Source organism: Rattus norvegicus, chromosome 10, assembly GCF_036323735.1.
Source record: "Rattus norvegicus strain BN/NHsdMcwi chromosome 10, GRCr8, whole genome shotgun sequence".
NCBI lineage: Eukaryota > Metazoa > Chordata > Mammalia > Rodentia > Muridae > Rattus > Rattus norvegicus.
Window position 1 is genome coordinate 70,468,240 of NC_086028.1, and position 12,580 is coordinate 70,480,819.

Genomic DNA, 12,580 nt, shown 5'->3' on the forward strand with positions numbered 1-12,580 from the left:
TATATATGAGTACACTGTAGCTGTCTTAGGCACAACAGAAGAGGGCATCAGATCTCATTACAGATGGTTGTGAGCCACCATGTGGGTACTGGGATTTGAACTCAGGACCTCTGGAAGAGCAGTCAGTGCTCTTAACCACTGAGCCATTTCTCCAGCCCTTATTTGCCATTTTTTAAAAAACAAAGTTTATTTTAAAAGCAAAGGGCTGAAAGGATAGCTCAATGGTTAAGAACACTTGGATTCAATTCCCAACCCCCACATGGTGGCTGACAACTACCTATAACTCCAGTTCCAGGAAACCCAGCATCCTCTTCCGGCCTCCATAGGCACTAGGCATACATATACTATACATATATACATTCAGGCGAAATGTTCATATACCTAAAATAAAATAACCTAAAAAAATGGCTAAAAACAAAATAATAGCAGAAATTAAAAGTTCCATGTTATATCAAGCTCAAAATTCCTATTATAACTTTTATTGTTTTATAAATTTTAATCTTAGTCATACTTAGACTAACAATGTAGCTGTGTCCATAACTAGAAAATAATATTATTTGTAGAAAGAGAATGGTTACAAGCTTAGCTTATTTGTTTATCTGTTTGTTTGGTTTTTTTAAGACAGGGTTTCTTTAAATAGCCCTGGCTGGTTTAGAACTAATGCTCTAGACCAGGCTGACCTCAAACTCACAGAGATCTGCCTGCCTCTACCTCCTATTTTTTTTTTTAACATTTATTTATTTATTATATATAAGTACACTGTAGCTTTCAGACACACCAGAAGAGGGCATCAGATCCCATTACAGATGGTTTGAGCCACCATGTGGTTGCTGGGATTTGAACTCAGGACCTCTGGAAGAACAGTCAGTGCTCTTCTTTTTTTTCTTTTTCTTTTTTTTTTTTTTTCTTTTTTTGGAGCTGGGGACCAAACCCAGGACCTTGCGTTTGTTAGGCAAGCGCTCTACCACTGAGCTAAATCCCCAACCCCAACAGTCAGTGCTCTTAACCACTGAGCCATTTCTCCAGCCCCCTGCCTCTATCTCCTTAACACTGGGATTAAAGGCATGTGCCATCACCACCAGGAAGCCTATTTTATTTTTATTTAAACATTTTACGATTTAAATAAGAATTTAAGTATGTTCTAATAAGTTCTTATTTTATTTACAAGATTTAAGGACTCAACTTTTTATTCAATACAAAATTTGTAAAACATACAACATAAAAGTTAAATGTCACAGATGACATTTAAAAAAGAAAACAATCATATAAACAATTCATATAATTATTTATCAGTTGCAAAAGCACCAAAAAACAAAAGTGTGGCTGGCTGTAGAGCGTTCCCATTTAACCTTCAAGAATAAAACACATCTAAACAAGGACTTAGTTCTTACCCACCCAGCAAGAAAAACAACTGTAAGGAAGATGAAATATTTTAAGAGGAGACTCCTGCAGAATTTTAAAGGCAGAAAGGACAAGAACACAGGGAGGGCAGGCTACACCTGTAAACCCAGCTTCAGAAGATGAAAGCATGAGCATAACAAGTTCAAGGCAGCCTTAGGTACACAGTGAGTGGGAAGCCAGTCTGAGTTACCAGACCCTCTCTCAAAACAAAACATTTAATATCAGAGAAGAAGTAAAATAACCTGAAATTAAAAAAAAAAAAACACTTAAATTTAAGCTGGTGGACAACTATGAGAGAAAGGCTGCACCACAGAGATTACCTCAGCAACTTTAGGAGGGACTCCATCCCCAAGCACTTCCCTGATGAAGCAGTGCTGGCTCATGTAATATGAGAGTCCACAGGTCCTCTTGAAGGCATCTTTGAGTCGTTTCAGCTCAACATCTGTAACTACAAATCAGAAACAGAAGATGGGTAAGAAACCAGAAAGAAAAAAGGCTTTCAAAACCCAGCTCCTCACAGTCAGATGAGGGCACACACCTATAAACCCAGTACTTGGAGGCTGAGAGAAGAATGGAGTCTGAGGCCAACTCCAGCTACATGGAATGTCTTTTAAAAAAGGGGTGTGGGGGGGACAGGAGTAGACATAGTAGCATACACCTTTCATCCTAGAGGAAAGGAGATCTGAGTCTGAGGCCAGTGTGGCCTGCCTACACAATGAGTTTCTGGAAAGCTAGAGCTGCACAGAGAAACCCTACATCAAAACAAAACAAAAAAACAATAAAAATATGTTTTTAAAAGGGGGGTGGGGCTGGAGAGATGGCTCAGTGGTTAAGAGCACTGACTACTATTCCATTAAGTCCTGAGTTCAATTTCCAGCAATCACATGGCGGCCCACAAAATTATAATTCCGGTCTGAGAGGACACCCATACACATAAATTTTTATTTTAAATAAGAAGACAAAACTTTATGCATAGAATCTTCAGGCCAGGGAAAACAAAAAATAGCATATATTTCACACAAACAAGCATTTGATTCTAGTATCAATGCTTCTGGGCATCAACATACACATTTCCTTTGTAAGAATAGTGTATTATTTCAACAGTCTCCAATTTAGATTCTGGCTATTTCATGCATACACAAAAAGTTATAAACAGATGATACTAATAATTTAAAATTGGAGAGATGGCTCAATGGTTAAGAACATATAAAGGGGGGGTTGGGGATTTAGCTCAGTGGTAGAGCGCTTGCCTGGCAAACGCAAGGCCCTGGGTTCGATCCCCAGCTCCGAAAAAAAGAAAAAGAAAAAAAAAAGAAAAAAAAAAAGAACATATAAAGGTTCCTAGTACCTTATCAGGTGAGTCGACACACCTGTACTCACATGCACAAACCTACACACATAATAATTTTTAAAAATTCTTTTAATCTAATTATGAATATATATTATATATTAATATATTATTTATAAATATATAATGAATATATATTCAGAACTAGTCTAAAAAGTTAAGAGCATTGCTAAACAATCAAGAGGAAGTTCAGATCCCAGCACCTATATACAAATACTTTTGTAACCCCAGTACTGCGGTTGGTAGAACAAAGGATCACTGGGGCTTGCTGGCCAGAAAAATGTAAGGTTCAGGTTCAGTGAGACCCTAGAGCAAAATAAGAAAGTAGGAAGTGAGAGAAAAGGACATTTGACACTCTCCTCTGGCACAAAAAGAGGTAAGCACTCCTAATACAAATAGGCATATACTACATATACACACATTTCTATCTACTTACCTGTCTGTCTGTCTATTTAAATTATGCATCCTATTACTTTAGGCATTTAAGGCATTTAGGTTATACCACAACCTTTGTCTAAACAAACAAAGAAGGGCTAGTGATATAGTTTATTGTGTAAAGGTGTTCGCTGCAAAAGCCTGGTAACCTTAGAGCTCTGCAGTTATGCAAATAAAGGTGGAAGTAGAAAATCAACTCCACAAGGTTGTCCTCTAACCTTGACCCAAGATGTGGAGCATAGACTGCCTGCCAGCACATATCATGCACTGGCACTGTCTTTGTTTGGTTTCTCTTACTATGATAAAATACCATGTCCAAAAGGAACATGGAGAAAGGGTTTAATCTGGTTTCCATGGGATCATCAAAGGAATCCAGGACAGGAACTCAAGGCAGGAAACCTTGGGGGCAAGAATTGAGGCAGAAGAACACAGTTTACTGGCTCGCCAACCACAGGTTGCTCAGTTTTTATAAAACTCAAGACCACCTGTCCACAGTAACACAACCTACATAGTTTGCTGGGCCTTCATATCATCATTATCAATCATTAATCAGGAAAATTCCCAACAGGCTTCCACACAAGCCAAAAGAACAGAAGCACTTTCTGAAGTGAATTTCCTAGATGACCCTAGTTTGAATCAAGTTGACAAAAAAAATTAATAAAAATTAATAAGATGAATTAATTAAAAGAGAAATGTGTAACAGTTCCAATAAAGATACAAAAATGGTTGCCTTTGGCTCAAATCGGAAGAAACAAAGACTTCTAGATGCAGAAGATGATTAAAGTAAAGCCATGTAAAAGGGTCAAGAGCATCCTAAACAGAGGGAACATTTTACATTGCTGTGTGGAATATACCATATGCTGTACTATGGCAACATAAGGCAGGCTTAAGCAAATAAAGATGAGGAGTGGGGAGGAGGAGGAAGGAGGAGGAAGAAAGAAGAGGAAGAAGAAAGGAGGAGGAGGAGGGCTAAGGAAGGAAGAAGGAGGAGGAGGAGGAGAAAAAGAGGCAGGGAGATGATGTCTATAACCGTGAAGATCAAGCTACAGTTACTTTACTAAGAGGGAGCGATACGACTCAGACAAACTCTAAACCAACTGGAAACAAGGCATGAAGTGCAGAACTTTCACTCAGAAACAGTGCAGGAGAGAGCAAAAAACAGACCATTATTAGACGAGGAGACAGAAAATTTGTTCTGAGAATAGAAGCGGTCTAGAGCAACACTAAGTTTCCACCCTTGGAAACTTGAAGGAAGGCAAAAGAAGAAGTCAAACTAAAAAGGCACCTCTGGGAAAGACAATGGTAACTTTGGGAAATTACATTTGCTTTTCAATTCCTTGAGTATAAAGTTAGAAAGGTTTATTGGTTGTCCTTGGCATAAAGATAACTAAAACACTGGGTAAAAAACATAAAACTGAAAGAAACCAAAATTTACAATGTCTGAAAAGGAGGAAATGAAAAAATGGCAAAATGATAATGAAAAGTACAGCGAACCTAAAAACATGTTCTCCAAAGGCCAGAAAGAAGTTCCTGATAAGCAGCTCCAAGGCAGAAATGGCCAGCAAGATAAAGATGGAAAGAGCTTGGCACACAGCTAATCACTCAATAAATGTTTGTCATATGCAGGGAGGGTTCCAGGTTCAACAACATGTGACACAATGATTAGAAAAGAAAAAAAAGCCAATATAATTCAAATAATTTCTAAACTGTAGTTCACCAGGAATCAAATCTACAAGCATCTACAACACACCAACTCAGTATTTTATTTCTAGATGTGGAAACAGATTATAGAACAAAACTCATCTCATTAATTATAGTAATTAGAAAACTTTGCTACTAGAACTATTATATTTCTTCAAGCTATCTAACTCATCAATGGCTTTAGTAATAAATTAAGTTGCTTCTGATCTAGTGGAGACAAAATAAACTAGAATATTATATTAGAATATAATACTGCAATTGTCTATTGTTGGTTAAAAATTATTTGAAAAGCTATTAGTTTCTGTTCAAAAACCAGCATGCTTGTGATGGGACTACAGCTTACCAATAGAGTGCTTAACTAGTACTCTAAAGACCCTGGTTTCAACCCCCACTGTGTGTTGATGACATCAAACTGATGAATAATAATGTATTCACTAATAATGGAGAATAAAATGTATATGGAAACCTTTTAAAGTGTTTATAATAAGCAAATAATGTCCCATCAACAAAAAGATCAAATAAATTATTGGATGTACTCAAAATATTTTACAGACACTAAAATGTTGCCATAGATCCAAATTCATTGAAAATTAAATTTTTCTTTACAAAAATTGGACATAAACATTTTATCAATCAGCAGACAGAAAATGCATAAAATGTTCGTTGGTTTGGCAGGTATAGTGGTGCATGCCTTTAATGCCAGCTCTCAGAAAGTAGAAGCAGGTGGATCTCCGTGAGTTTGAGAGAAGTCTGGTCTACAGACAGTTTAAGCCAGTCAGGAATATAAAACAAGATTCTGTCTCAACAAACAAACAAACATTCATTTAGGGACTGAGAAGATAATTTTTAGGGCTTGAAATTCAGAATTTAAGTCTGTAATTGCTCCTGCCTCGCATGCATAAGAATGTAGGTTGAATTCACAGCAGTACCTCAAAACAAACACTGAAATAAAGGAAAGGGGAAAAAAAAGAAAGAGCAAAAGAGGAGTATCAAAAAGAGAAAGGCCAGGGTCCAGTGGGATGGCTCAGCATTTGCCATCAAGCCTGATGATCTGAGTTCAATCCCAGGATCACATGGTGGAAGGAAAAGAAGCAATTCAATGAAGTTGTTCTCTAATCTCCACATGCAAATGGCATGTGTGCACAAACCTTACACCCCATGCATCATATATACACACACGCAATAGTAACTAAATAAAAACTTAACTTTTACAAAGAGGGAAGGAGTCAGCATTGGCTCAATGAATAAGAGCACTTATTGCACAAGTCTGAGGAACTTAATTTTAATCTGCAGTACCCATGTAAAAATACAGGCATAACTACCCATTCACTTGTATTTTCAGCACCAAGGTAGGGAAAGGGACTGAGAGACTTGCTGGTTGTTGGTGGAGCTCCAGATTCGATAGCTCCAGGTTCAATGAGTATAACCCTATCTCTAGAAAACAAGGCAGAAAGTGATAGAACAGGAAACCCAAAGTCTTCTTCTGGCCTCCTTGAATGTTTGCGCACACACACACACACACACACACACGTCATAAGTTTGTAAAGAACGAATTCATCATTTTAGATTTAAACAGGAGTGCTGTAAAGACAGTTAAGTTGTGGGGCTGGGGATTTGGCTCAGTGGTAGAGCGCTTGCCTAGCAAGCACAAGGCCCTGGGTTCAGTCCCCAGCTCCAAAAAAAAAAAAAAGTTAAGTTGCATCACTGAACACTCACAACACTAAACAAAAACTAACAGTCCACAAAATAGTAAATGAATCTCCCTTCAAAAAATAAATTTTACGGGGCTGGGGATTTAGCTCAGTGGTAGAGCGCTTACCTAGGAAGCGCAAGGCCCTGGGTTCGGTCCCCAGCTCCGGAAAAAAAAAAAAAAAAAAAAAAAAAAAAGAAAGAAAAAAATAAATTTTACAGGGCTGAAGAGATGGCTCAGCCAGAGGTCCTGAGTTCAAATCCCAGCAACCACATGGTGGTTCACAACCATCTGTAATGAGATTTGATGCCCTCTTCTGGTGTGTCTGAAGACAGCTACAGTGTAGTTATATATAATAAATAAATAAACCTTTAAAAAATAAATTTTACAAGCTAGTATTGGCTCAGTGGTAGAGAAGCTATGTAGGAAAGCTATCAAAGGCACTAGGTTCAGTTCTCAACACCATAAAACAAACAAAAAACTACCACAAGCAATTAGCATGCATCAAAGAAGAAAAGAAGAGGTCATTGGTCTTACATTTTAGTAGTCTATGCTTTTAATCCCAGCACTCTGGAGATAGAGGCAGGCAGATCTTCAAGGCCTTCCTGGTTTATATAATGAGTTCTAGTAAACAGCCAAGGCTACATTGTAAGACCTTGTTTTTGTTTGTTTTTTCCTAAAGGCACATCACAATTTTGAAGTCAGGTAATTTCTGCTACAAAAGTTATTCAAGCCAGACATGGTAGTGCATCCCTGTTATCCCAGCATTGGGGAAATTACAGGCAGAGGGATCTGGAGTTCAAAGCCACTCTGGGCCAGAGTGAAACCCTATCTAAGGAAAAAAAAAAAAAAAGTAAACTAAATTACATTCAGAGTAGCCTAGATACCACAAAAATGAATAGATTTTGTCAAATCATAATTGGCAATAGTATGTTGGACGCTATGGGAGCTACAAAGATAAATGTCAATAATCTGAGTCTTATTCCAAGTCAGCCACTGTTATGCCTTTATCTCTTTAGTCTAGTAGCTCCCCTTTTCTTTAGGTATGCATACATTGTGAAATGACCACAACTATTTCAATAGATCTTTCCCTGCTATACAATGACAATCACCTGATGAGTATCTAAAAGAACTGATGTCCAACACCCCTGCCCCAACCAAACAATACAAAGGTCATACTTAAGAACTTCACATTAGAGTTGCCAACTGATTTTTCTTCACAAAACATAATTTTACAGGAAATTTACAAGTTCATGATGGGCTTCATCCACAGCTAACCTGAGCAGTGGGTTGGACATGTCTGCTAGAAGAAGGGCACTAGAGTTCAAATGCATGGTAACATAACACAAGTTTATACAAAGTAATAAGGAACATAATGCAAAGTGCAAAGGGAATACAGATGAAGAAACTATCTTGGAAAATGGAAACTCACTGGCTGGGGATTTAGCTCAGTGGTAGAGCGCTTGCCTAGGAAGCACAAGGCCCTGGGTTCGGTCCCCAGCTCCGAAAAAAAGACCAAAAAAAGAAAAAAAAAAAAAATGGAAACTCACATGACAAAATTTTTTTATAAATCAACAGGGAAAAACCTGGCCTAGTCGTGCAAATCGTAATTTCAGCACTAGGGAACCAGAGGCAGGAGCATCAAAGCAAACTTGAGAACATGCAGCACTAAGTAGCAAGATCCTGTCATAATAAACAGACAGACAACAGAAAATCGTATTTACATCCCAACCACAGTTTGCCCTCCTTCCTCTCTTCCCTGTCCCTTCCCACCAAATTTTTTCAATAACTCTAGAACCTACAGAAAAACTAAATCTTACTTTGATGTTCTATTAAAATGTTTGATGCTCGTAGATATACAAAATATTCCATAATGGAAAAGTTGACATTTTGAAAAAGAAAGCCTACAGAGGTAAGGAATCCACTACTTCCCATTCTTTTCATCTTCTGGTAACAAAAGAGAAAAATTCAATGGGGTTCCTGTTCTAGAACATGTTTTACCAAAAGAAAACAGAAGCTAAGAAACTTAACGAAGTTTTAAAAAGTAAATAATGCACAGAAAACATTAAACAAAAGATATGAAGGAAACTGGGATAAGATACCAGTAATCCCAGCACTCTGGAGGCTAATGCAAAGAATTCTGTGCTACAAAGAAGACCTGCTTCAAGAAAGGATTTGGGGGGGCTGGGGATTTAGCTCAGTGGTAGAGCGCTTACCTAGGAAGCGCAAGGCCCTGGGTTCGGTCCCCAGCTCCGAAAAAAAGAACCAAAAAAAAAAAAAAAGAAAGGATTTGGGGGAGTTTCGGAGATAGTTCAGTAGATAAAGTGCTTGCTGCACAAGCATAGGGCCTAAATAAGATTCTCCAGTACCCACCTTAAAAAGCTGAACATCGAAAAACATTCTGCAGGACAAACTGTAGGTGAAGGTTTTTAAAAAAAAAAAAAAAAATTTATTATATGAGTACACTGTCGCTGTCTTCAGACACACCAGAAGAGGGCATCAGATCCCACTACAGTTGGTTGTTGTGAGCTACCTTGTGGTTGCTAGGAATTGAACTCAGGACTCTCCGGAAGAACAGCCAATACTCTTAACTGAGCCACCTCTCTAGGTCCCCTAGGTGGAAGGTTTTGTGAATGGTTTTTGTCCCTCCACTTGAGGCTTTGCCTGATTACAGAAAGTAGCTGGTTCAGGCTTTATGTCCCTCATTACTAGGAATCTCTGCTAAGGTTACCCTCATAGATTCCATGGAGTTTCCCTTGCACTAGAGAATCTACCATTATCATTATCAAAGATCCGAGACTTCATCTAGCAACTGATGGGAGGAGATGCAGTGTTCCACAGTCACACATCAGGAGGAAGAATAGGAGGAACCAGAGAGGTCACAGATGCTACAAGAACAGGACCCATAGGATCAATTGACCAGGACTTGTGGGGGCTTGCAGAGATTAGGGGGCCTGTAGGGGTCTGGCGTCTGCATGTATGCTATGGCTAAGTAGCTTGGTGTTCTTGTAGGGGCTCCTAACAATGGGAGAGAGGCTATCTTTGACTCTTTTACCTACTTTCAGACACTTCTCTTACTGGGGCTGCCTCTTCCTGACCTTGTTTGATGTGATGGTATGTGCCTGGTCTTACTGAGTTTGGCTATTTGATTGATATCCCTGGGAAGCCCATTCTCCCTTGAGGGTCTTTCTGTGTACCCCTGGCCATCCTGGAACTCTATAGATCAGGTTGGCCTCAAACTCATTCACAGAGTTTAATCCCAAGTACTGGAATTAAAGTCATGCACAACCACCACCCCAACAGTTGAACTCTTTTTAATAAGCCCTCTGCAATAGCACTCCTGTTTTGCAGAGTACCATTATCTTCAGTACTTAGGTATCTAAGCTGTCATGACAGGATTTGTAAAAGGAAATTATATGAGTTCTTTAGGAACTTATGGCAAAAGAAACCCCTATCCAAATAATGATAATAATATATTAATATGAATCTTTTCCCATACTTAATTAGTTCCATAAAGAAGTATACTACTTAATAAGGCAACAGCCATGTTATTTGTGGGGAAGAAATTGAAAGATAAAGAAAAAGAAAGTTAATAGTTTTCTCATAATTTTAAAAATATTTTTCATTTTATGTATATGGGTATTCTGCTTATATGTATATTTTCTATACCTGTGTACCATGAATGTATGTACCTGGTGCCAGAAGGTGTCAGATCCCTGGAACAGTTGTAAACCACCATGTTAGTTCTAGGCATTGAGTCTGAGTCTTCTGAAAAGGCAACAAATGCTCTGAACACTGAGTTATTTCTCTATAGTCACAGGTTTTTACAGAAAGGGCAAAAGCACAATTTCAAAATAAAAAAACATTTATAAAGAAAGATATTATGGCTAGGGAGATGACTCAGTTGGTAAAATACTTGCTATGTAAGCATAGGGTCCTGAGTTCTAATCTGTAGCACTGTAGCACCCACTTAAAATGGGGGGGGGGGGTCAGCGGCAAGAGATGGCTCAGATGTTAAGAGCTCTTTTGGCCCCTGTTCAGTTTAAACCCCCATATAACTGCTCACAACTCTCTGTAACTTCCAGTTTCAGAGGATCCAACACCTCTTTTTGCCTGTAGTACACAGACAGATGCAGGCAAAACACACAACATACATAAAATAAAATAGAGCTGGGGATGTTGCTCAGTTGGTAAAGTACTTACCCAGCATTCATTAAGCCCCAGGTTCAATCCTCAGCACCCACAACTGGCAACAAACTCACTCCAGTTCAAGGGGACCCAATACCCTCTTCTGCTCTCCAAGGGTACCAAACTTGCAAGTGGTACACAGACTAACACAGAAGCAAAGTATCCAGGCACATAAAAATTAAAAAAGTAAATATTTGTTTGCTGTTGTTTTTGTTTTTTGAAACAGGGTTTCTCTGTGTAGTCCTTGCTATTCTGGAACTCAGAGATCAGCCTGCCTGGGCCTCCTAAATTCTGGGATTAAAGGTATGTGCCACCAGCATCCAGCTAAAAATAAATCTAGAAAGAAAGAAAGAAAGAAAGAAAGAAAGAAAGAAAGAAAGAAAGAAAGAAAGAAAGAAAGAAAGAAAGAAGGGAGGGAGGGAGGGAGGGAGGGAGGGAGGGAGGGAGGGAGGGAGGGAGGGAGGGAACGAGCTGTTTTTATTTTTCAAAAAAGGGTAAAAATGGTCCACTGGTATTACACTCCAGTTAACATTTCAGAGCAAATCATCTGAAATTCAAAGAAGGAATTAAGATACAGCAGTTTCTATAGCATGGCCTCAATGTTCAAAGATAGAGCTGCCAGGGTTGTTATATACTAGGAAACTTTGTACTAGGAAACTAAAAGTAGCTCGCTACTTGACAAATGAAGTTGCTCTTGGCTTTACCACAGCACACATGGTTAGTGTCGACTGTGAATGGATTGTGGCTCCCTATCTGCACCTCTCAGACCACTGGAATCTGTAATCGAAAAGAGCCAGCCATGCCATCCTTACAGAGCATCAGCATCCATCTGCCTCTATTTCTGTTCCCAAGCATGGTCTGAGCTTGCCTATATCATATAAAAAAACTGAACTAATCTAAAAGAAACTTTGGCTTCCTTGTTCCTGTTACAAATTCTGTTTAGTATATAAAAATGTGAAGAAAAAAATATAGACTAGGAACTTTGTGTCAGAAAACCAAGCTACTTTGTCAATGAATTGAAATAGTAATAGCAAACTTTAGGGCACAGAAAGAAACATTCTCAAGTTGTACAATTTTTTTCTATAGGAGTGACAGTTCCCATTCTGAAACATGTCAAATATGCCACTATAAAGTTAACAAAATAATTTCTGAGGAAGATCGTATCTTTGAAAACTGCCTATAAGAACAGAACATAAATCAAAAAAGGCCTGACTTAGTTAACGGTCACAGGAAATTTGCTGTATGCTTAGGTACTAAAATAGAATTTTAAAAAATGATTGAAAAAAATGTCCTTGGGGCTGGGGATTTAGCTCAGTGGTAGAGCGCTTACCTAGGAAGCGCAAGGCCCTGGGTTCGGTCCCCAGATCCGAAAAAAAGAACCAAAAAATAAATAAATAAATAAATAAATAAATAAATAAATAAATAAATAAATACAAGAAGATGACTATTAAACATGTTGATACATTTTCTAGTTTATTCACTTGCTTTCCGCAGTTTCTCAAACCAAATACATGATTTATCATTTTCTTGGTTCATAAACTTCTGAAGCTATCAGCAACATAACATTCATCAGTTCAGCAGCATTATGTTTCCAAGTATCTTCACCTCCTCCAGCAGAGAGGAAGGGAACAGTAGCCCAAATTCCTTTATAAATCTAACTGAAATGTGAAATAGGATGTCTTCAGTGTCTTTAACCTACAGAACAGAATTAATAACAAAAGTTACACCTAACTTACCTTTTCACTTTTTAAAAAGCATTCCAAGCCAGGTGTTGTGCTCATGCCTATAATCTCAGCTTTTGGGAAATAGAGGCAGAG

General features: G+C 38.3%; 1 protein-coding gene across 6 annotated transcripts in view; it reads right to left on the reverse strand.

Annotated features, from left to right (window-relative positions):
• The window catches only part of Usp32 (ubiquitin specific peptidase 32), a 184,699-nt gene that overhangs the window by 114,930 nt on the left and 57,189 nt on the right, over positions 1-12,580 (reverse strand). For 5 of the 6 annotated variants that reach the window (NM_001401667.1, XM_017597308.3, XM_039086041.2 and 2 more), the window contains one exon: positions 1,722-1,849. In NM_001401667.1, the coding sequence (NP_001388596.1) occupies positions 1,722-1,849 (128 nt within the window). Of the gene's footprint in view, positions 1-1,721; positions 1,850-10,778; positions 10,801-12,580 lie in introns of those variants that run through there. The other variant, XM_063269090.1, reaches the window with a different exon arrangement.